At 42.2% G+C, this 23,096-nt stretch overlaps 1 protein-coding gene across 2 annotated transcripts in view; it reads left to right on the top strand.

Moving 5' to 3' along the window:
• The first annotated feature begins 527 nt into the window (after positions 1–527).
• The window catches only part of Hcfc2 (host cell factor C2), a 60,055-nt gene continuing 37,486 nt past the window's right edge, over positions 528–23,096 (top strand). For both annotated transcript variants that reach the window (XM_036170147.1, XM_036170148.1), the window contains exons 1-10: positions 528–819; positions 2,044–2,192; positions 3,534–3,694; positions 6,675–6,883; positions 7,586–7,670; positions 9,410–9,516; positions 9,615–9,803; positions 17,466–17,633; positions 18,146–18,198; positions 22,282–22,456. In XM_036170147.1, coding sequence (XP_036026040.1) covers positions 657–819; positions 2,044–2,192; positions 3,534–3,694; positions 6,675–6,883; positions 7,586–7,670; positions 9,410–9,516; positions 9,615–9,803; positions 17,466–17,633; positions 18,146–18,198; positions 22,282–22,456 — 1,459 coding nt within the window. In that variant the 5' untranslated portion in view covers positions 528–656. The remainder of the gene's footprint in view (positions 820–2,043; positions 2,193–3,533; positions 3,695–6,674; positions 6,884–7,585; positions 7,671–9,409; positions 9,517–9,614; positions 9,804–17,465; positions 17,634–18,145; positions 18,199–22,281; positions 22,457–23,096) is intronic.

Below are 23,096 nucleotides of genomic sequence, written 5' to 3'. Positions count from 1 at the left end.
GGGTTCCAGCATTAGTGGCTCTCTGCAGGTGAAATGTGACCAGCCACCTCCTGCCAAGCCTCCTTCCTTACTCTGCTGGGCTTCCTTCTCCGTGGGTCAAAATGTCCTTTTTCCTTCAACTGTTTCTATCACAGCAACAAGACGACTCATACACCTGCTTCAATCAAACCCAAGCAGATCACCTTTGGGGTAACTTTGGCTGTCTAGGCCTGACACTTCCCAATCTGATCGGAGCTGGGGCAGCGCACTTCCTTAGCCACGGTGGTCCTGGTCCGGGTCCTGCCGTCTGCGGGACCCTGGTGTGAGACGACAGGTTTGCCCAGCGCTCGCTCGGGACCTCCGCGGCGGCTTCTCTCCCGCGCCTGGTGGCAGCAGTTTGGAGGGGGAGCCACGCCCACACGGAAGATGCTCAGAGTGGACCTGGGGACCCGCGAACAGCCCACGGAAGGCCACGGGAGAGGAGCGGAGGCGGGCCAGTGGGAGGGGCTCCATCCGGGCGGCGCCCCGAGGGCCACGTCGCCACGGGCCGGGGGCGGGGCCCGCGGGTCACGTGCCGGGCCGCCCGCGCACAGCTGGAGGCGGTGCCCGGCCTCCCCACGAGCCGTGGAGCCCGTGGCGCGCGGGGCATTGTGGGCCGAGGGGCGGGGGTTGGGAAGATGGCGGCTCCCAGCCTCCTCAACTGGAGGCGGGTTTCCTCCTTCACAGGGCCGGTGCCCCGCGCCCGGCACGGACACCGAGCCGTGGCCATCCGGGAGCTGATGATCATCTTCGGAGGGGGCAACGAGGGCATCGCGGACGAGCTGCACGTCTACAACACCGGTAGGCGGCGGCTCGGCGACCCCGCCTCGGGACCGCGGAGGGGGAGGGGAGGCGCGGCGGACGCGGGCCTGACAGCTGTCACCGCCGGGTCGCCGCTTCCTCCGCTCGGCGGGCGGTGGCGTTCGCTGGGCTGGGCCGGCAGCCCGAGCTCGCAGACGTGCTGGAGGGCGGGCGGAGGGTTTTCCCGGGCCCGTGGGCTGGACCGGTCTCGCCGGCGGGACACCCCGGCCCATCCCTGCCCGTGGACCTGAGTGGACCCGGCTTCCACCGTCTGGACTTCTCCCCCGACCGGGGCCGAGATCCCGCCGCTGTCCAAACCAAAGCCCACCCCAAGCCGGGCCTTGCGGTCCTTGCGGGAATGGAGGGCGGGGAGGGAAGGGACTCGTGGTCGGTGTGCGTACGTGCCCTCACGGGGAGGACTGTCAGCTCAGGCACCGCTGCAGAGCGCCAAGAGCCCCGAGCGTCGCCGGTCCGCGGGCATGAGCCTTTATTAGACTTTTTCTCTCTCCGCTAGTAAGTAGTCTAGCCATCATCGGAAGCTAGTAAGACTAGTTACTGAGTTTGGGGTCGACGTAATATTTCACAGCCAACTTTTCTTTGAAACAATTTGAGCACAGTAGTCCTCTAAAGGCAAAAATCTATAGGAGAAATTTTGTTAATTTTGATCTTCTCTGCTACCCTCCCCAATACTCCCAACAAGTATTTGATTCGGTTTAGTGTAAATCCCATGGATTTAGAAGTTACACTTATTTTGACTCTTTCTTTGCCTGTTGTTCAAAGTCACTATTAAAGTTACCAAGCCTTTCTAAATCTCAGGTTTTCTAATTCTTTAATGGCGATGACAACCACCAGCATCTTTTTTTGGGTTAAATGATGAAAATCAGGGTTTTCAACAGCAGCATTACATTTGGGGACATGTGATTTTTGGCTGTAGAGGCTACCTTGTATGGTGTAAGATGCATGTTGGCATCCTCAGGCTCAACCCACGACTTGGTGTAGCATCTCCTTTCCAGTTGTGGCAACTAAATATGATTTTGGACGTTGTAAAGTCCCTATCCTTGGGAGAGCAAAAGAACCCCCAGTTGAGAGCTCCTGGAATATAGAATGGGTATATGTATGTGTGTATATTTGTGTATATATGTATGTATATATACACATGTATCAAACTCATGGAATGTGTAACTATTATTTGTTATAATTGATCTTAATTTTTTTTCTGACTAGTTACAAATCAGTGGTTCCTACCAGCTGTTAGAGGAGACATCCCTCCAGGCTGTGCAGCCCATGGATTTGTCTGTGATGGTACTAGAATACTAGTGTTTGGGGGAATGGTTGAATATGGAAGATACAGCAATGAGTTATATGAGTTACAAGTAAGTGTATTTCACATTTATTCTTTAGGTCTGATGTGCTAATTAAATTGTGATTTTTAAAAAGAGATTACAAAACATAGTATTAGCACAGGTACAGTAACAGATGCTGCAGTTTATAGCTTCAAAGAAAATGTTCCGCTTCACTGATAAGTCAAAGTATCTGATGTCTTTTCTTACGTCTGGTGTGACCTTTATAGCATAAAGATACCTGACCTTTAGCGATACTTGAACTGTCACGTGTTTAGGTCTCTGTGGGTGAGTGCAGTTGTCCGTTAGGCATCCTTGGACTGCTGAAAAAGATTGCTCCTCCCACCCCTGGGTTTTTGGAGTCTTCTCTGTGCTGGGACCTGGACATTTGCGTTTCTACCACCCAGAGCATGCTTTGAAAACCAGTGCCTCAGTGTGAGAAGAATGGTTTCTTTTAACAGTAATAGTAACCCCCACACACAGTCATGCAGAGAGAGGTTACAGTTTCATATAGCCTTTCTAAATTTGATTTGCTTATTAAACGAGCTCATTCTTGTTGATGGTTCTTGATATGTTGTTCCAAGGGCCATGATCATCAGGGTATCTGCCATTGGCAGATATGAATGGGTTGTACATACTTCCAAGCAAGCAACCATTTCAAATAGAGAAGATTCTCATGGCTAAAGAATAAGTGTTAGAATTTGATTTGTTAAATGGGTTTTACTTATTTAAAGGTTAAATATTTAGCATTCATGGATTACCTAATATATAAAAGATAGCTTTCATGAATTACTAATCTTAAAGTTCTACATGTAAATACTTATTTTTTCACTTGGAAGAAATTAGAAGTGATGGTATTTAGTATCATTGTAAACTTAGTGTATCATCATGGGAATCCGTGTATAGAGAAGATCCACTTGAATGTCTTCTAACACAGATAGATGCACACATACCTATAGACACACATACAGCTCTGTGACACAAGTCTCACATAGTCCAGGCTGCCCTTAAACTCACTCAGTAGCCAGAGATACCTTTCACCTCCTGGTCCTCTTGCCTCACCAGTTCAGGAATATAGCCTTCCCAGGATATACATTTTAATTTAGAAGTTAGCCAGTTCTCTGGGCAGAGTTACATGCCTTTTATTCTAGCACTTGGGAGGCAGAGGCAGGCAGATTGGAGTTTGAGGCCAGCCTTGAACTGTCCTGGAACTCAGTGTGTAGAGAGCCCATGGTGAGACTGTGTCTCAACAAACCAGCCAGAAGCTAGCCACTTACGTGTCATTCGGACTCCAAGGCATTGGGATGGTGGCTCACTGTTGGCAGTACTGAGGTAGAAATGCTTCCTGCTTCATAGGCATATCTTCTTTTTTAGGCAAGCCGCTGGTTATGGAAGAAAGTGAAGCCCCAGCCTCCTCCTTCTGGTTCACCTCCTTGTCCTAGGCTTGGGCATAGCTTCTCTTTGTATGGTAACAGGTGCTACTTGTTTGGTGGTCTGGCAAATGAAAGCGAAGACTCAAATAATAATGTTCCCAGGTATGCTCTTTATAGACCAAGTGCTTATTTTTTGACTTAGATTAAAATATTTTATCTGGGGGTTGGGGATTTAGCTCAGTGGTAGAGCGCTTGCCTAGCAAATTCAAGGCCCTGGGTTTGGTCCTCAGCTCTGGGGAAAAAAAAAGACAAAATAAAATATTTTATCTGTAGTTAGTATAAGGCTTAGGCTTATATTTTTATATTTGAGACTAACAGTAAACATATTTTCATGTATTTGTGTGTTTTTCAGTCCCTAGAGAATGTTTTCAAACTCTCTTTTCTAATCAGAAATTATCTTATTAAGTTGATACTTGTATAATTGCTTATGCCAATATATTTGTATGTCTTGGGCTATAATTCACATTAAATGGGTCATGCATAATACCAAACAATAACATGGTTATTTTAAAATTGGTTTTATCTGAAAACTTGGTGTGAAATATGGTTATTAAATGAAAGCCATTGTTCTCATACTCCATACAGTCTATTAAGATATATTAACACTAGCAAATGCTGTCTGTCCCTTTTTCCAAAGAGAATGAATCACTGTCTCTTTTCCCTTTTCCTTTTCAATATATGTCTTGGTTTTTATTTTTTATTTTTTAATTTTTATTTATTTATTTTTCCTAAGATAGGGTTTCCCTGTGTAGACCAGGGTGGCCTGGAACTCAGAGATCCACCTGCCTCTGCATCCTTGAGTGCTTGGGTTAAAGGCGTGCACCACCACAGACATAAGGACTTATCTTTAATGTGTGTGTGTGTGCGTGTGTGCGTGTATGTGTGTGTGTGTGCGTGTGTGTATGTGCGTGTGTGTGTGTGTGTGTGTGTGTGTGTATGTGTGTGTGTGTATGTGTGTGTGTGTGTGCGTGTGTGTGTGTGTGTGTGTGTGTGTGTGTATGTGTATATATATGTGTATATGTGTGTGTGTGTGTGTGTGTGTGTGTGCGCGCGCACGTGCCCGTGGGTGTGGATGCCCCATGAGGCCGGAGGTTTTGGCTCTCCCTGGAGCCCGAGCCCCAGGCGGCTGTGGCACCTGGAATGGACGCTGGCCACTGAACCCAGGCTTTGGAGTGTGCTCTTGGTCGCCGAGCCAGTTCTCCAGTCCCCAAACTTTCACGTTTTATTTTCTAACTGCTTTGCTTTTTGCCCTCATACTTGAATAAAAAATTAGTAGGAAATTGAATTAGTTGTTACAAAAGTCATTTTGGAATTGGGAGATAGCTCAGCAGGTTAAGCTCTTTTTGTGCAAATGTGAAGACTTTGTGTCTGGATCCCCAGAACCCACATAGAAAGTGAGGTGGGTGTGGTGACTGTATGTCACCCCAGTGGACAGGAGACAGGAACAGAAGGGCTCTGGGCAAGACTAGACAAAACAAACCAAGTTCCGGGTTCAGGACAGAGTGCCTCAATTCTAAAAGGTAGAGACAACAACCTAATGTCACCCCCTGCTTACATGTATGCACACATGCATGTATACCACATGTGCATGCATTTGCAAAAAAGTCAAGTTATTGCAGTAAGAAATATATGTCACCGGGCAGTGGTGGCGCATGCCTTTAATCCCAGTGCTTGGGAGGCCGAGGCAGGCAGATCTCCGTGAGTTCAAGGCCAGCCTGGGCTACAGAGTGAGTTCCATGACAGGCTCCAAAAGCTACACAGAGAAACCCTGTCTCAAAAAAACATAAAAAAAGAAACATATATATATATATATGATTTTTTTTTTCACAGATTAATGACAGTTTCTAAATTAAAGATACTATTTAGGACATTGCTATGACATTATAGTGTGCTAAAAAGGTTGCAAAGCAGTAACCATTCCAGATAGCAATAGCTTCAAGGTATTTGCTGAAATATTGTCCATAATTACTGTTGGTTATCTAGTACTGTGTAAGAATGATGCAAAGTAACAACTTTTCTCGTGCTGGTAAACTCTGTAAGTAAGGAAATCAAAGACATGAAGGGGATGGATGAACCCTTCAGTGGGAAAGCTTGAGTGGTTCTCCCACATGGGGTAGTTAGCTGAGGTGGCTGAGGGATGGATTTAATTGGGCTATCACCTGACATACCTACATTAGCTTATTTTGAGACAGGATCTCATATAGCCCTGGCTGGCTTTGGACTATGTAGCCAAGAATAACCAGACTTCTGATCATTCTGCTATACCTCCTGAGTGCTGAAATTAGAGGCATCTGTCACCATGTTTGGCTGTTCATTGCTAGAGACTGAAACTAGGGCTTCCTGTGTGCTGGGCGGCACTCACCCACCTGAGCTGTGTGCCCAGATCCTTGAGTGGTCTTTTCAGGGCATGGCGGAGAGTTCCACAAGCACTATTATAGTAAGAATGCACTGGCCTTCACAGCCAGCCAGGGACCGCCTTCTAAAGCCATCACCGTTGTCAGTAATAAGAGGAGGCTTGCTCTCTTCACTATATATCATGGCAGGTGCCCGGGACATAGTAGAGCTTGATCAACACATAGGGAATGAATGAATATCTGGAAGTTTTTCTTGTTGAGTGCCTCTCTGTACTATGTGACTTTTTTTTACATTAAGCATATAATAGACATTTTTCTCTTTAAAAACATCTGTGTGTGTTTGCATGAGTTGATTGCACCATGTGCATGCAGGTGCCGGCAGCAGAGGGCAGCAGAGGGCAGCAGAGGGCATCCTCTGCAACTGGGGTTCCAGATGCTTGTAGCCACCATGTCAGCACTGAGAACCCAGCTTGAGTCCTCTGCCAGAGCAGCAAGCACTCTTAGCTGCTAAACCATCTCTCAAGCCCCTTTCTTTTTATTTTCTTCTTTGAGACAGGATGTCTATCTAGTTCATACTGACTCATGGTCCTCCTGCTCAAACTTCTGAGTACTGAGATTACAGGCATGCACCACTGTGTGTGGCTAGCATATGTCATGTTTATGAATTGAAAAAAAGCAAATAAACATACCTATTATCTGAATGTTTTCATTTATTTGTGATGTTGTAGGTATTTAAATGATTTCTATGAGTTGGAACTACAGCATGGTTCTGGTGTCGTGGGCTGGAGCATCCCAGCCACCAAAGGCATTGTACCTTCTCCAAGAGAGTCCCATACTGCGATTATATATTGTAAAAAAGACTCTGGGCGTCCTAGGATGTATGTTTTTGGTGGAATGTGCGGTGCTCGCCTGGATGACCTATGGCAGCTTGATTTAGGTAACCGTAATTTGATTCAAGAATTTCTTATGATTGGAAAAAGAAATTTAACTGTATTTAAAATGTTTTTGTTTAAATACTTATCAAGTTGTACTGATATTATAGTCAGTATTTACATTCTCAAACAGCTGAGACTTTGAACAATTGAATATTCAGTTTATGGCAGTAACTTTCCTGTGGTCCCTTGAGCTCTGCCATAGGTCCTGGTTTGTCTAGAATGGTCCAGATTTATACTTGGCATCCTTTGCAGTTGTCAGTAGTGCCCTCTTTCACCTTGAGAAGGGTCTGGTTGGCGCGCTAGTTTCTCATTGTCCTCCCTGTCTTTGGGAAGTGTGGCTTTCACAGCATTGCTAACCAGTGGGAGACCTGAGGGCAGCTCTCTAGAAGTGAGTAACTGGAAATGTACTTCTCATTTTTGACTGTTTCACACATTTATTTACAATGGTAAAGTAAAAAATATTACATGTAACTCAAAATTAATGACATTTTAAGCATACTTCAGTATAAATTTTAAATTCAAATGTAAATTCTAATTGGAAGTTTTTGTGGTCTGGAAATGTTTAAGATGAAATTCAGATAACTGATTAAAAACAATTTTTGCTTCATTTTGATAAGTACTTCTTTTGTTCTATACTTGTGTGTAAATTAAAGTGATGTACTATTATTAGATCAAGATCTCGATTTGCTTATTTTTGTTTCTAGAAACTATGTCATGGTCACAACCAGAAACAAAGGGGACGGTACCACTTCCACGAAGCCTCCATACAGCCAGCGTCATTGGAAACAAGTATGGCTTGCTTTCATTTTTACCAACTGTGAAAGATTCATACCAAGCAAAGTAAAGATGTTACTTTCTTAGACATAGATTAGTAAACTTAATAATGCCTCATGCTAACCACAGCTAAAGTAACTTGTCTGTGGGAGCTGAAACACCTGTACACCGACTTCTTTTAGCGCCATCTGTGATACCTAGTTGCCTTCCTCTCCATGCCTTTCCTGATATGGTGTGACCTAAGTGTCAGAAGGTGTTGCCAAGCTGCTTTGTCCTCTCTGTTTGGATTTCCAGCATCTGCACGGGGTTCACATCCATCACTAACTCCAGTTCTGTGGAATCAGAGACATCAGGCATATATATGATGCATATGCATAAATGCAGGCAAAACACCCATACACATGAAATAAAATATGTTTTTAAAAAAATTAAAAAGAACTGTTTTTGCTTTAATTGGCGGCGTTTGCCTGGGAGAGCAGGACCTGAAAATGAGGTGGACTAAAAGTCTCATGCAATAGACAACTCTATTGGGAGCATTAGACAATTTGTATTCTGAGGGTTAAGAATCATGTAAGATGTTTAGTCACAAGGACAAGCCACATGAGGTAAAAACATGTTTTCCATAGAAGCATATGAATAACAACAGCTGAAGTTAAACTCCTATCCACTACAGCTGAGTGGGGCATGCAAACACATTCCAAGAACAATTCCGTGTTTTGAAGAAACTGAGGTCACAAGACTCTTGTCTTGTTTTCTAGGAGTTTTCCCACAAGCACTCAGAATTTTTACACTACTCCATTCCTGGACAGTGTTCCGACTAGGACCTCTAGAGTGCTGGGAAGTTTAAGGTTCTTTATCTGTTTTAACAGTCAGTGCTGGAGTTTCAACTGAGCATCTTAACTACCATACGTAGAGCTACATCACCAAACCTTATTTTATTTTATTTTAATTTGAGGACCAAGTCTCACTAACTTGTCCATGCAGGACTTGTGATCTTCCTGCCTCAGCCTCCCTGGGTAGCTGGGATTGTAAGCCTGCACCACCAAGCTTGTTCAAGCATCCTTTTGACCACAGCCTCCCATGCAGTTGGGACTACAGGCATTCATAGCCACACCAGCCTTAAAGTTGGTACGTGTAAGTAATAGCAGTGACCCAGAGTTACGTGACATTTCACCTTTTTTGGTCACTGTCTTAGTTATTTTTCCTGACAGAAGCAACCTAGGAAGGAAGGGCTGGCTGTGCTCACAGTTGGAGGTGGTAGTCCTCCATTTGGGGGACCTCAGTGCATCTACAGTCAGGAAGCAGGGATAGATGCCTGCACCCTGACTGTATTACACACAGGTCTGGGTTTTAATCATATTATAGTTGAAACAATCTTCACTAAACTTACTTTCCAGAGTATAATTTTGATTCAGTACCACTTTCTCAAGTTGTTGATTTCTTTTGCTGTTGTGGTTGAGACAGGCTCTTGTTTCACTTCCCAGTGTGGGCTCCAGTAATCCTCCTCTTTCCTAGCTTCCCAAGTACCTCTGACTTCAGCTGTGTACCACCCTGACTTAAAATGGTAAACTCTTTTTTAAAGGACCATTTTATTCATTTTGTTTATATAATACTACCTTTACAGTGTAGTAGGTAAGCGAGTAGTTCTGAAGTTTTAAACCAACAAATAAATTTGAGTTTATTCTTGTATTTCCTATCCAAAAAGTAAAATTAAACCACTTACTTTAAGTTCTTGGTTTTCTTTTGCTTTCTAGGATGTACATTTTTGGTGGATGGGTTCCACACAAGGGGGAAAATACTGAGAATTCACCTCATGATTGTGAATGGAGATGTACCAGCTCATTTTCTTACCTAAATCTAGGTGAGTCTTTGAAACTTGCTCATTAACATAATAAAGTAATTTTTGATATTTATTGCTTCAGAGCAATAACTGAGTCATGGAAATTTCTTTCTTTTTAGATACAGCAGAGTGGACAACTCTAGTATCAGATTCTCAGGAAGATAAAAAAAATTCAAGGCCCAGACCAAGAGCTGGACACTGCGCTGTTGCAATCGGAACTCGATTATATTTTTGGAGTGGAAGAGACGGCTACAAAAAAGCACTTAATAGTCAAGTTTGCTGCAAGGATCTTTGGTATCTTGATACTGGTAGGTAAGAGTACTTAATGAAGTTCTACCTATAGATACTCAGTATCTGTCTTAAAGACTTTGAATGAATATAGTTTCCTCTTTTCTTACAGTAAGAAATCACTGAAAGAAATACGTAACTCTTCCCCACTTCAAAGGAGTACATTAATTCCTCTCTTCTTGAATGTAGAATAGGTTTAAAGATTCCTTCCCAAAGCATGGAAGAAGAAAACTATTCTTATTCTAATGATCAGACCTTGCAAGCTCATCTAAAGTGATCAAGATCTTTATCATTAGTGATAAGTTCTATTCATATCATTTACACCCTAATAAAAAATGTGGCAGGAGAGCAGGGCAGCAGTGGTGGCATATACCTTTAATCCCAGTACTTGGGAGGCACAGGCAGGTGGATATCTGAGTTTGAGGCCAGCCTGTCTAGAGTTCCAAGGTAGCCAGAGCTGTTACACAGAAAGACCAAAAACCAAAAACAAAAAAATTTAGCAAGAAATACTCCACCCCCGTTGGTACTTTCCTACAAATATGTAACCCAAGTATAATGGTGCCAGGCGGCCTCAGATTAAAGGACATTTTAGAGCATTTCTTAATAGTTGCATCAAAAGTTTTAAAGTGGGGGCCAGCAGGATGTCTCATCAGTTAATGGTGCGTGCTGTCAAGCCTGACAGCATGAGCTCAATCCCCGGGGCCCACGTGATTGAAAGAGAAACCACTGACTCATATAAGTTGTCCTCTGACATGTCCATATGTGCTCTGTGGTGCATGCACTTGAGTGTGTGTACACACACACACACACACACACACACACACACACACACGCACAGTTTAATCTTTAAAAAATTTCTGAGAATTTCAAGTATTGTATTTTTAGATTTTAGATGTGTTTTTATATGTATGAGTGTTTGCCTGTAAGTATGTGCACCATGTGTGTGCTTGGTACGCATGAGGGAGTCAGAAGAGGGCGTCAGACATTTTGGAATTGGAGTTAGAGATGGTTGTGAGCCACCATATAGATGCAGAGAACCAAACCCTGGTCTTCTGCAAGAATAAGCACCCACTGAGCCATCTCTTCAGCTCTGTACTTGGTGTTTTAACCACAGTTATTTTCCTCCTTCACCCTATTCTGTACCCATAGAATTTTGTACTCTTTTAAATCTGTTCAGTCATCCAGGAATGGCAGCCCACACCTTTAATCCCAGCACTCAGGCAGAAACAGGCAATCTCCGCCTAGTCTACTGAGTGAGTTCCAGGACAGCCAAGGCTACCCACAGAAACCCTGTCTCGGAAAAAAAAAAACAAAACAGGAAAAAAATTCTGTTGAGTCCAGTTTGTGCCACCCATATATTCTTGGATGTGTGGCCATCCTACCAGAAATGAGACCAGCCTACCAGAGACTACACCCTTAAAAAAAACTTACTCTCCCACTCCCAGCAGCTCTGTTTCCAATAGCTTCTCAGCTAGGGGAGGACTTCATGTCCGCCTCCTGGCACCATGCTGGGATTCTTTCTGTCTTGAGCTTGTGTGGGTCTTGTGCATGGGGTGAGAACCACTGTGAGTTGGTGTGTGCAACTGTCCTGATGCGTCCTGGAAATCTGTTTCCTTGTAGCCTTCCTGCCCCTCTTTGGAGTGTGGGAGGAAGGCAGGTGATAGAGATATTCTGCTTAGGGTGTTCTAGAGTCAATGTTTTCTGCCCTTTGAGAGAACAGTGACGGAAAGAGAGACGGGGGATAATGGCAGGAACGACCCAAGGCGTGGGAATGAGAGGGCGGTGTAGAGGAGGGAATATAGGAGGGGTAAGCAATGCTGGACAGTTCACAGTCCTGTCTTCTCTGCACTCCAGGCCTGTCGTGTTCAGTCAGTTTCTTCTCCTGAAGGGCTTGTTCATTTGCATTCCTAATGATTTTCTGTTAAAGATTGGTGTGTATCTCAGTTTGTATGTATGTGTGTGCTTGTGTTGCACACACATCAGTACAGGTACCTGAGGAGGCCAGACTGCATTGGATCTTCTGGAGCTAGATTTACAGGCAGTTATTAGCTGAGAGATGTGTGCTGGGAAAGAGGCAGTACTTGCTCTTAACCACTGAGCCATCACTGCCCCCATTTCTAATAATTTTTATTGATAATTGTGTCCCATTGTTGTCGTCCTTTAGAGGGTATTGGGCTTTGTTTCAGAAGGCAGTTAGTTTATTTACTAGTTTAACTCATTACAGCCTGTTTGTGTGTGTGTGTGTGTGTTTGTTTGTTGAGACAAGGTTTCTCTGTGTAGCTTTGCGCCTTACCTGGAACTCACTCTGTAGCCCAGGCTGGCCTCAAACTCACAGAGATCCTCCTGCCCCTGCCTCCCGAGTGCTGGGATTAAAGGCGTGTGCTACCACCGCCCGGCTCATTACAGCTTTTAAAAGTACTTTCCATGGAGAAATTCTGAGGAGCCTTTACTTTGATGATAATTTATTACAGTTTGTAAGACTTACCTTTCTTGGGGCTGGAGAGATGGCTTAGCAGTTGACACCTCATTCTATTCTTGAAGAGGACTTTAGTTCCTAGCATCATATCAGGCAGTTGTAGGTAACTCCCTCTCCAAGGTATCTGACACCCTCTTCTAGCTTCGTGTCTGTGCTCACATGTACACAGTACATGAGTAAAGGTAGAAAGTCACGAGTTTCATTATGACATACAACTTCATTCTAATTCCCTTCCCTAAAGTTACTTATTTATTTTTGACACAGTCGAGTCTTAGGTATCCCAGCTGGCCTTAAATTCACTGTGGCCAAGGATAAACTTTTGATCCTTCTGCCTCCAATTCCCTAGTGCTGGCATTAAAATGTGCAAGCAAACAACATGCTTGTTTTTGTTTGTTTGTTTTTTTCCCAAGACAGGTTTTCTCTATGTAACTGTCCTGGCTGTCCTGGAACTCGCTCTGCAGACCAACTTGGCCTTGAAGTCAGAGATCCACCATCTGTCTCCCAAATGCTGGATTAAATGTGTTTGCTTCTACTCCTGGTTGTGCTTGGCTTATGTAATGCTTGTGATGAAAAAGTTGATTATCACAGTGGAACACCTAAACTGGACGCTTTCATTCAAAGAGCACAGTAGCAAAGAGGAAGCAGTTCAGAAATCCACTTTACTGTTAGTCTTTTAAATCGAGATTTACTGACTGACTCTCTAACTGTGGTGGAACCGTAACTAAAGCAATTGGTGGAGGAAAGGGTTTATTTGGCGTACACTGTTCATGTTTGAAGGAAGTCAGGACAGGAACTCAGACAGGGCAGGAACCTGAAGGCAGGAGCTTATGGAGTCTGTGGAGGGATGCTACTTACTGGCTTGCTCAGCCTGCTTTCTTAGAGAACCCAGGACCACCAGCCCAGGATGGCACCACCCACAATGGGCTGGGCCCTCCCCGTTGGTCACTAATTAATAAAATGCCTACAGCTGGATCTTATGGAGGCATTTTCTCAGTTGAGGCTCCCTCCTTTCAGATGACTCTAGCTTATGTCAAGTTGGCATAAAATTAGCCAGGACACAAATAATACAAAGATAAGCTTCAGTTGCTAAAATTATAAGAAAAAAAAATGAGTACATATACATTTATTTGATAGTTTTGATGTAAATAGAATTTTATGCTAAAACCCAGAGAATCTTAAAAGTGCCATGGGGCTGGAGAGACCCCCTGAGCAGTTAACAGTGCTGGCTGCTCTTCCAGAGGCAGAGGCTTTGATTCCCAGCATCCACAGGGACGGTCACAACCATCTATAACTCCAGTTGCAGAGGATTTGATGCCCTCTTCTGGCCTCCACAGGCCCTACGCATACATGTAAGCAAAACACACAAAGCATCTAGGGTATCTGATGCCCGTTTTTTAGCCTCCACAGGTACACGGGCAAATGTAAGCAAACACCCTACATACAACAACGGTGAAGCAAAGTGTCTTAGTTTAATGTCTCACAACAACAGCAGCAACAGCACTGGTCTCTTCTGTGACAAGGTCTCAAGCCACTTCTCAGTTCTCCCTTTTTTGTCAGTTGGCTTCTTTCATATGTTAACCTGTTGTTTTCAAGTTTTTATTGGAAGATTTAAATTTATATAATGAGAATGAGAAATGAAAGGCATCAAGATTAAAATAAAATGAAACTCAGTGGAGATAGTTGTAGAAATGTGCAAATGAAGAACACAGCAGCATCCTCAGTAACATGGATAATCAGAAGAGGAAATGAGTCTGAAGTAAATTAGAACAGAAATTCCAACAGCATAACTGGGAATTTAGGATTTCTCATAAATGGTCAGATGCTAATCAGTCGTGACTTTTTGAGTTTTAATTAAAACATAGACAACACTAAGATTTAATCCGAGGGTAACTTTCTGCCGAAAGTAATTTTTTCCCTCCCTCTCAGGCCCCTTTCCTGTTTCCTGGAGTCAGCCCCTTCATCTCTGCCGACATTCATATAGTGATACAGAGGTCAGAGGCTGAGACCCACACGAGAGGACATGTTGTCTTTCTAAAGCCTCTGCCTCATTTATACTTTGCAGCTCTATCTATTCTCTTCAGGTTTTTCTTTGTGCCGATGTACCAATTTTTCACTATTTTCTCACCTATTGATGGACATTTAGTCTGATCCATTTCCTTGCTATTATGAATAGAGCAGCCGTAGATACAGAGGAGGAAGTATGTCTGTAATAGAATGTAAAGTCTTTTAGATAGCTGCTCAGGAGTGGTATAACTAAATCAAGTGGGACTTCTCTCTAGCCCTTGAAGGGTCCCTCATCTATGTCCACAGTGTCTGTCCAGTTTACAGTCAGGCCAGCAGTGTCTTGTGTCCACCTTTTTCAGTGTCCACTGTCATTTGGTTTTGTGATGATGACCACTAAGACAAGGATGAGACAGTCTCAGAGTAGTTTTAGTTTGTATTTCTCTCATGGTCAAGGATGTTGAACACATTCTTTTTTCTTATGGTTTTTCGAGACAGGGTTTCTCTGTGTAGCTTTGTGCCTTTCCTGGAACTCACTCTGTAGACCAGGCTGACCTGGAACTCACAGGGATTAAAAAGGCGTGCGCCACCACCGCCCACCCAGTTGAACATATTTTAAAAATATTTATTAGCCATTTTTATTCCTCTTGAAAATTCTCTGCTGTTCAACCCATTTTTTTAATTGGGTTGTTTGTTTCCTTGCTGTTAGGTTTTTTAGTACTTTGTATATTGTAGATTACAATCCTACAGATGAGAAAGACTTTCTCCCATTCTGTAGTCAGCCTCTTTACTGGATTAGCACTTTCCTTGATAACTGCTTTATTTCCTGAGTGACTGGGTCCTATTAGGTTCCTATGCCTGTGACTTGAGTTGTCTTCCTTACATTTTCCTCTAGCATTTTCCTAGGTTTCAGTTTGGGTCTTTTTTTTTTTTTAAATGTGGAGCTGAGGATCGAACCCAGGGCCTTGCGCTTGCTAGGCACGCACTCTACCACTGAGCTAAATCCCCAACCCCAGTTTGGGTCCTTTTTAACATGACCTTTTCCCCTTCCCCTGCCTCTAGAAGCTTTGTGATTTTTTTTTTCCTGTTCTTGCAATTTTAAAATTTTATGTTGTGGGTGATATGTTTCTGTTTATTTAGACAGTCTTCAAAAATAGCCTAAGAAGCCTCAACTATACAGTCCTCCTGCCTTAGGTACGCGCCACCATTCTGCCTTGCTTGTGTGTTTGCCTGTGTTTTGTTGATTTTTTTTTCAAGACAGGGTTTCTCTGTGTAGTTTTGGTGCCTGTCCTGGAACTCGCTCTGTAGAACAGACTGGCCTCGAACTCACAGAGATCTGCCTGGCTCTGCCTCCCTAATGCTGGGATTAAAGGTGTGGGCCACCACTGCCCAGCTTGTTTTGCTTTTTAAAGGAGGTTTTGTTTTGATTATTTTTAATTATTTGTAGGTGTGTATATCTGAATTTTAGTATGTGCAAGTGAGTGCAGATGCCTTTAGAAGCCAGAGGCATCTGATCCCCTAGAGTGGGAACTACAAATGGTTGTGACCCAATTGATGTGTGTGTGTGTGTGTGTTGGGAAGTAAACTCAGGTTCTCTGGAAGAATAGCTGATGTTCACTAGCCATCTCTTTAGCCCTGGATATCTGTTTTTAATCTATTGTGAGGAGTACTCAGTGGGCCCTTTCAGTCTGGAAACTCATGTTGTTTAGTTTCATAGAAATTTATTTCAGGATTTACATTTTTTAAAATTCTCTCCATGTCTTCTACCTTAATACCTGTTTGGTCTACTTCCTGAACTTTTCCAAATGTTTCTTTTTACTCAGGTATGAGTTGTCTTACCTTGAACGATATAAACAGCTTGGATTGTAAAAGAGACATGGTGGAGGACTTTATATGGGTATTATTGAAGGAACTAGGCCATATGGTCTCCTAACTCATCTTGAAGCATGAAAGCAACCCTAGGCAAAATACACTAACAAATGAGTCCTGCTGTATTTCCACAGAACTTGTTTAGGAAAAAGGCGAGGACTGGCTATGGCCATGGCCATATGTTGCTGATCATCAGTAAAAAGATACATTTGAGGTTGGAGAGATGACACAGCAGATAAGAGCACGGGCTGTTCTTGTAGAGGACCAGAGTTCAATTCCCAGCACCCGTGTAGTGCCTCACAACCATCTGTAACTCCATTTCCAGGGGACCCGACACCTTCTCCTGGTCTCTGTGCACCAGGCATGCACATGATGTACAGAGATACATGAAGGCAAAACACCTATATACATAAAATGATGATTAAAATATTTTAAAGAGGTATTTAAAAGTAGAGTAAATATTAGACTTGCTCTAGACAGCTGAGCAAATCACAAAGATGGATTTTCTTAGCTAACTGTCCAAAGCTAGGAACATACTTCCTCTCAGTTGTGAAGCTTGCTGACATCCTAAGTATACACAGAAGGCTTAAAATGTCATAAAATCCATAATCTCAGATCTTTTTTGTTTTTGTTTTCTGAGACAAGGTTTCTCTGTGTATACAGGCTGTGCTGGAACTTGCTCTGTAGACCAGTCTGGCCTCGAACTCAGAGATTCGTTTGCTTCTGCCTCCCAAGTGCTGGGATTAAAGGTGTGTGCCACGCACCACCTGACTATAATCTTAAATCTTACGGATCTGTTACTTGTGAAAATGTTAGCAATATTTTTCTTTATGTTAGTGATATTTTATACCAAGGTTATGTGTTTTGGGTAATACTGATTTTGTTAAAGGGATATTAAAACTTAATATTTTTCCAAAATATATCCAAGTCATCTTTGCAAATAGCAGTATTTCTAGCATGTATGCTGTTGGTTGAAAATCAGTTCTTTAAATGAAAAAAAAAAACAACTAGACTTTATGAAGGTCAAACAACAAAGCAGTAATTCTGTAACACCCAGTCTCACCCCTCAGTCTTTGAGACACGGTTAGGTTCAGGGTAGACCTTCAGCCCTCTGATTCTAATGACACAAGTAGTTTGGTTCTGGGTTGTTTTCTTTGTAGAAGAAAGTGAGTAAAATAGAGCTTCAGACTCCTTTGATTTGACTCTTTGTTGAAGTGTCTTCAGTAAACAGACACCGTGCTCATTGCGGGTGTTTTCAAAACTGTCCACCAAAACTGTGTTGGCAACTTACTGATGCTTTTGAAACTAAAGGCCCTATATAAATGTTTTTCTTTAGAGAAACCGCCAGCACCATCACAAGTCCAGTTGATCAAAGCTACTACCAACTCTTTCCATGTCAAGTGGGACGAAGTGCCGACGGTTGAGGGCTATCTTTTGCAATTGAATACTGACTTGCCATACCAAGCTGCATCACCTGATTCTTCAGCAGCACCAAATATGCTAGGTAAAATAAGTGTCATGCTTAAAGAATGCATGTCTGCTCATGTGCTTTTTAAAAACATACTGCAGAAAGTCCTGTGATGATGCTTGGTTCAGGAAAATGCATGAATTTTAAGAGGCCCTGGTATATACCTGGAAGCCAGCTTTCCTGAGTGTCAGCTCTGAAGCCTGGGTGTCTCACTCTCTGTTGTAGCAGAATTCAGAAAGGTGCATAGAGTGCTTTCCTGCAGTTCATTCTGTGTACTTGAAAATCTATATTACTTGAGTTCCAGACATGTTTTTAATTAGCTTTCAGAAATATTTCACTGGTTTTCAAAAATGTTTTTAACTGAACAGGCCCTCGGAAAGTAACAAAATTTGTTACAGTCTTCAGCAACTATTAAATAACTATTAAGAAAGCAGATAAACGTGGATAAAGACAATATTTTAATCTTAATGTAAACTTATAACTATTTACAACATATTTTATGGATGCTAATTAAGAGCATATCAGTGTGAACTTTCTCATTCCTACAGGAGGCAGGATGGACCCTCACAGACAAGGCAGTAATAGCATCCTTCATAACAGTGTAAGTTGATGCCCCTGTGATGACAAATGAATATTTATGGCTTTAGTCCCAGTTTTTACGGAGGTTTTTTTGCATATTACTCTGAATAAGGGTTATTACTTCTGGCTTTATATGAGAACCATCTCTGAGATGTCCAGGCAGCCCAGTTTTCACAGGGCTGGGGATGAGGTTCAGTGTTAGAGTGCTTGGTAGCATACACGAGACCCTGGATTCTGTCTCTAGCACCACAGAATTAAAAGGAGAAAAAGATTCCACAGACTTCTTATGACAGAGCCTGAATTGAACAACCTTGTCAGAGAGAAACCTAGTCTCAGTGCATGTAGCATTGGATGTCCTATTCCTCTTGCATTGTTACTTAGGAGCCAGGCATGGCAGTGTGTCTCTGTAATCCCAGCCCTGGAGAGGTGGAGCCAGAAGGTCCCAGAAGATCAAGGCCAGCCTCAGCCAGCCTGAACTACACAAAACCCTGTCTCAACTCCAAGAGAGTATTTTTATGTTTATATTGTGATATTCTTAGATGTTACACATATATTTATTCTGATCTATAAAATATGATTTAAGTATATTTGCATATTAACTATTTCATTTACTAAAGACTATCAGTAGCTAAACTGAATAACTTTGTGTGAGTTTACTTGTTCCTTATGAAGTGGTCATGGTAAGTATTTGTGGACATTAATGGCTCAGCTTATTAAAATTTCATCTGGGAAACTGCTCTTGCTATATCAGTGGATCCTTTCCATAGAAAGGGATGAGGTATAGTCCTGTTCTTTTTTTTTTTTTTTTTTCCGAGACAGGGTTTCTCTATAGCTTTGGAGGCTGTCCTGGAACTTGCTTTGTAGACCAGGCTGGCCTCGAACTCACAGAGATCCTCCTGCCCCTGCCTCCTGAGTGCTGGGATTACAGGCATGCGCCACCACCACTCGGCTATAGTGCTGTTCTGAGCATGACTGAGGACTAAGAGGATGAGAAAATACTGTAGTTGGCCAGGAAGGAGCTCTTACAAGTTTTGCTCATACAGTTTGTGAGTAGTCTATTTTAGAAGACAAAGTACATTTACATTGTGTGTATACATGTGTCATGAGTATGGTATGTATGTATATCATAAGCTGAACAGTACTGCATGGTTTGTGATAAGATAGTCAATGACTGCCTTGCCCCTCCTGTTCTTGAATTTTGCTAAAAACAATTCCTTTCAACCCTTCCAGCTTTCTTTTAGTATCTAGCTATGCACACTTGAATGAAATCTTGGTTGGGTGTGGTAGCCTGTCTATAATCCCAGCACTCGGAAGCAGAGGCGGGCAGATCTCTGTGAGTTCGAGGTCAGCCTGGTCTACAGAGTGAGTTCCAGAACAGCCATGGCTACAGAGAGAGCAAAGCAATAAGTGAAATCCTGATTCTGTTACACCTTTACTTTCTAGCCTTTGATCACTATCTTCAATAAGAACACAAGGAAACTGGAAGTAGTGGTGAGTGCTGGAGACCCCAGTACTAGGAGGGACAGGAGGAGTTGCAGGGCCCACTGGCCAGCCAGCCAAGCCTCCTTGGCAAATCCTAGGCCACTGGAGGACTCCTGTCCTCTGGTCTCCACACACGTGCAGACAGGTTCACACACACATACAGAAAAAACAGTGGAAGATGAAGATTTGATGACACCCCTCCCCATTTTCACTCCTCTCCAGCCCTGAAGTATTTTTAGTGGAATTGAACTTGATGTTTGTGTCATGATGGTGACGTATCCATATAGATGAGCCATCCATATAGATGAGCCATTTGATCTCTCTGTAGCCCTGGCTGTTCTGGAACTCACTCTGTAGACCAGGTCTACAGATGGTGACGTATCCACATAGCTTTTTCTGCTGTTAGCTGCCTCCCTTTTTAGTTTTTTTCTTTCCTACAATTAATTCATAATCAAATCCCAACATCTAAAGCAATTTCTTTTCTTTTTCTTTTTGTTTCCTGGAGCCCTTCTTCATCCTTTAGTCCAGGACCTCCTAAACTTTTAAAACTCACAACCCATTTTTTGCCCAAGAAAATTTTGCATGATCCAATATTTAGGTATATAAAATAAGTATACAAATGAAATATTTGCTAATAATAATTGATAGAGAAATGTGTGTGTATGCAAGAGTACATTTGTATGCAAGATCACATGGAAGACAGAGATCAACACCAGGTATCCTCCTCAATCAGTCTGCACCATGAATTTAAGATGGGATCGCCCTGAACCTAGGTCTTGTAAATCTAACTGGGCTGGCTGGCCAGCGAGGCCCAGGGATCGTCCTGTCTCTGTCTCCCCAGCACTGGGCTTATAAGTGTGCACCACCACAATGCAAAAGGAGTTTTTATTTGGGTCCTGGTGATTGAACTCAGCTCCTCATGTTTGTGCTGAAAGTATTTTATCAACTGAGTCATCTCTCCAGCCTAAGAAATATTGCTTTTAAAATAATTATTTGGTATATATATAGTTTTACTGTTATTAAAGCAAATTTGCATACTGATGAGATGGTTGTGCTTTGTTAACTGGAGGATTTAGAACATCTTTAGTGTTTTTGAAAATTGATGCTATTTTGATTTTATTATAAATGCTGAGACTGCCACTTCACATATGGCAGAAGTATGTTTAGGTCCATTCCATACATTGTTGGAAATTCCATCCTGATTCCTTGTGAGCCAAAAATCATGTAATGGTTTTTGTAAAATTTGAGTCAGCAACTCACCAGCAAATTAAAAATCTAGAGGCCAGCAAGATGGCTCAGTGAGTATAAACACACACACACATACACACACACACACGCGCACGCATGTACACACACATATGTCCGCTCAGGAAAACAGCAGCAACATTGGAGTATTTGAAGAAAGGCAGGTCATTTTTTATGGTTCCATGGCTATATAATTGATGATGTTATTATTGATAACTTGGACTGCCATAAAATTTAAATGTGTTCATTATAGTATATTTAGGATGGTAAACTAAAATGTCACTAATAAAATCCCTGTCTCCCCCCTCCTTCCCTTCCTCTTTCCTCTCCTCTTCCCTGGGCTCCATCTCCTCTACCCCAGCCTTGCAGAGTAGCCAGAATTACCTGTCCAGACTTCCAGGCTCAGCATCAGGAAGGTTTCTGACCAAATGTTTAATAGTAAATAATATTGATGTGTAGTATGTTGAATCTTTATATGTAAAACTCAGTCATACAAAATAATTCATTTGCCGAAATTTTCCTCTTAGGAGTCATTAGCTCTTTCGGCTGTGTGTCTGATTTGTTTTTTAAAAATTGAATAGGGGCTGATAACAAAATGGTTCAGTGAGTCAAGAACTTACTATGCAAGCCTGCCCACCAGAGTTCAGTCTGTGAGACCCACATAAAAGCAGTAAGAAACGGATACCATAGAGTTGTCCTCTGACCACACATGTGTGTCATGGCATGTGTGCACTGTTGCACATTATATACACAATCAATTAAAAAATTGTTAATGCCAGGCAATGGTGGCACACACCTTTAATCCCAGCACTTGGGAGGCAGATGCAGGTGGATCTCTATGAGTTTGAGGGCATCCTGATCTACAAAGAAAATTCTAGGATAGCCAGGACTACACAGAGAAACCCTGTCTCCAAAAAAAAAAAAAAAAAAAATTGTTAATAAAAATGCTAAACTGAGCAGTTTTCATGGCCTCCTCACATGTGCTACATAAATACTTGAAATATTAGCCACCATTTGAAAAAGTTAAAACAATTTTTGGAACAAGGAGATTAGGTGAAAAAAATCTTAAAACTACTAGGCTAAAGAATGATTATAAAAATTAGGGATCTAATTTTAAATGTTTTATATTTTAGTAAATTGGAGTTTTTGTCGTTTTGGGAATCTTACTTCCTAGCCTAGGCTACCTAGAGCACTGGGCTGCCATAGAGCTTTCTGCCTATGTCTCAAATGACCTGGGATTACAGGCGTGCACCACCACTCCCTGCTGGTGAATTTACTTTCCCAAATGTACTTGTAAATTATTTTACTTTTTTTTAAAGTATTTACTTCTGTTTTATTGCACATTACTTCCTATGATGAACTATTTTATTTCTTGTAGGTTAGTGATACAGTAAACAGTGCAAAGACTGAACACACAGCCATGAAGGGAACTGCAGTGAGGAACAAACCAGATTTCAGAGCAACAGATTCTAATGCTGCTTTACATTCCCCTTTGGCGCCTAATGCTTCTAATAATAACAGTTGTGTGACGGATATGCTATGGAAGAATGAAGGTATAAGGTTACATTGTAAATCAAAATAAACCTGTATAACACTGATAGGGAATCTTAGAGTTACTGAAAAAGTAGACATTACACTGTCCTTGGGAGTGGGGTGGTGTGTGTGTGTGTGTGTGTGTATGTATGTTCGGGTCTTACTGTGTAGCTTTGGCTGACCTGAAACTAACAGAGCTCCATCTGCCTCTGCCTCCTGAGTGCTGGGGTTAAAGGCAAGTACTTATATTACATGGTTTTAATAATTTTCTTCATAGTGAGCCTCATTGACAGATTATAAGTATGAAATTGCAGTCAGGGAAATTCTTGTTGAATTGATTTTGGTCAGTGGGTCAGTGTGACTTGCCTTGTGCTTATTTTCATTCACTTTTTATATAAGAGATTATTTATTCATCTTGCTCCCCTTTCCAAAAGGCTGAGATCTGTGCTTGTTGAATAGTTGTCATTTAGTAAATAGTCGTGTAGCTGGTATCTGAATTAAGGTAATTCAGTTATGGGAACTGTTCATTAATCACTTGCATTTACAAAACAGCTCATACATAATTTGGTGATTTTTTTATTAGAATATTCTGTTGTATTTTGTTTTGATTTTTAGGTTTTTTTATTTTTGTTTTTTAAACAGGATCTTACTCTGTAGCCC

The sequence above is a fragment of the Onychomys torridus genome, chromosome 20 (genome assembly GCF_903995425.1).
Source record: "Onychomys torridus chromosome 20, mOncTor1.1, whole genome shotgun sequence".
NCBI classification, from domain to species: domain Eukaryota; kingdom Metazoa; phylum Chordata; class Mammalia; order Rodentia; family Cricetidae; genus Onychomys; species Onychomys torridus.
Note: the sequence above shows the minus strand (reverse complement) of the source record. Positions and strands in the feature narration are given on the sequence as shown.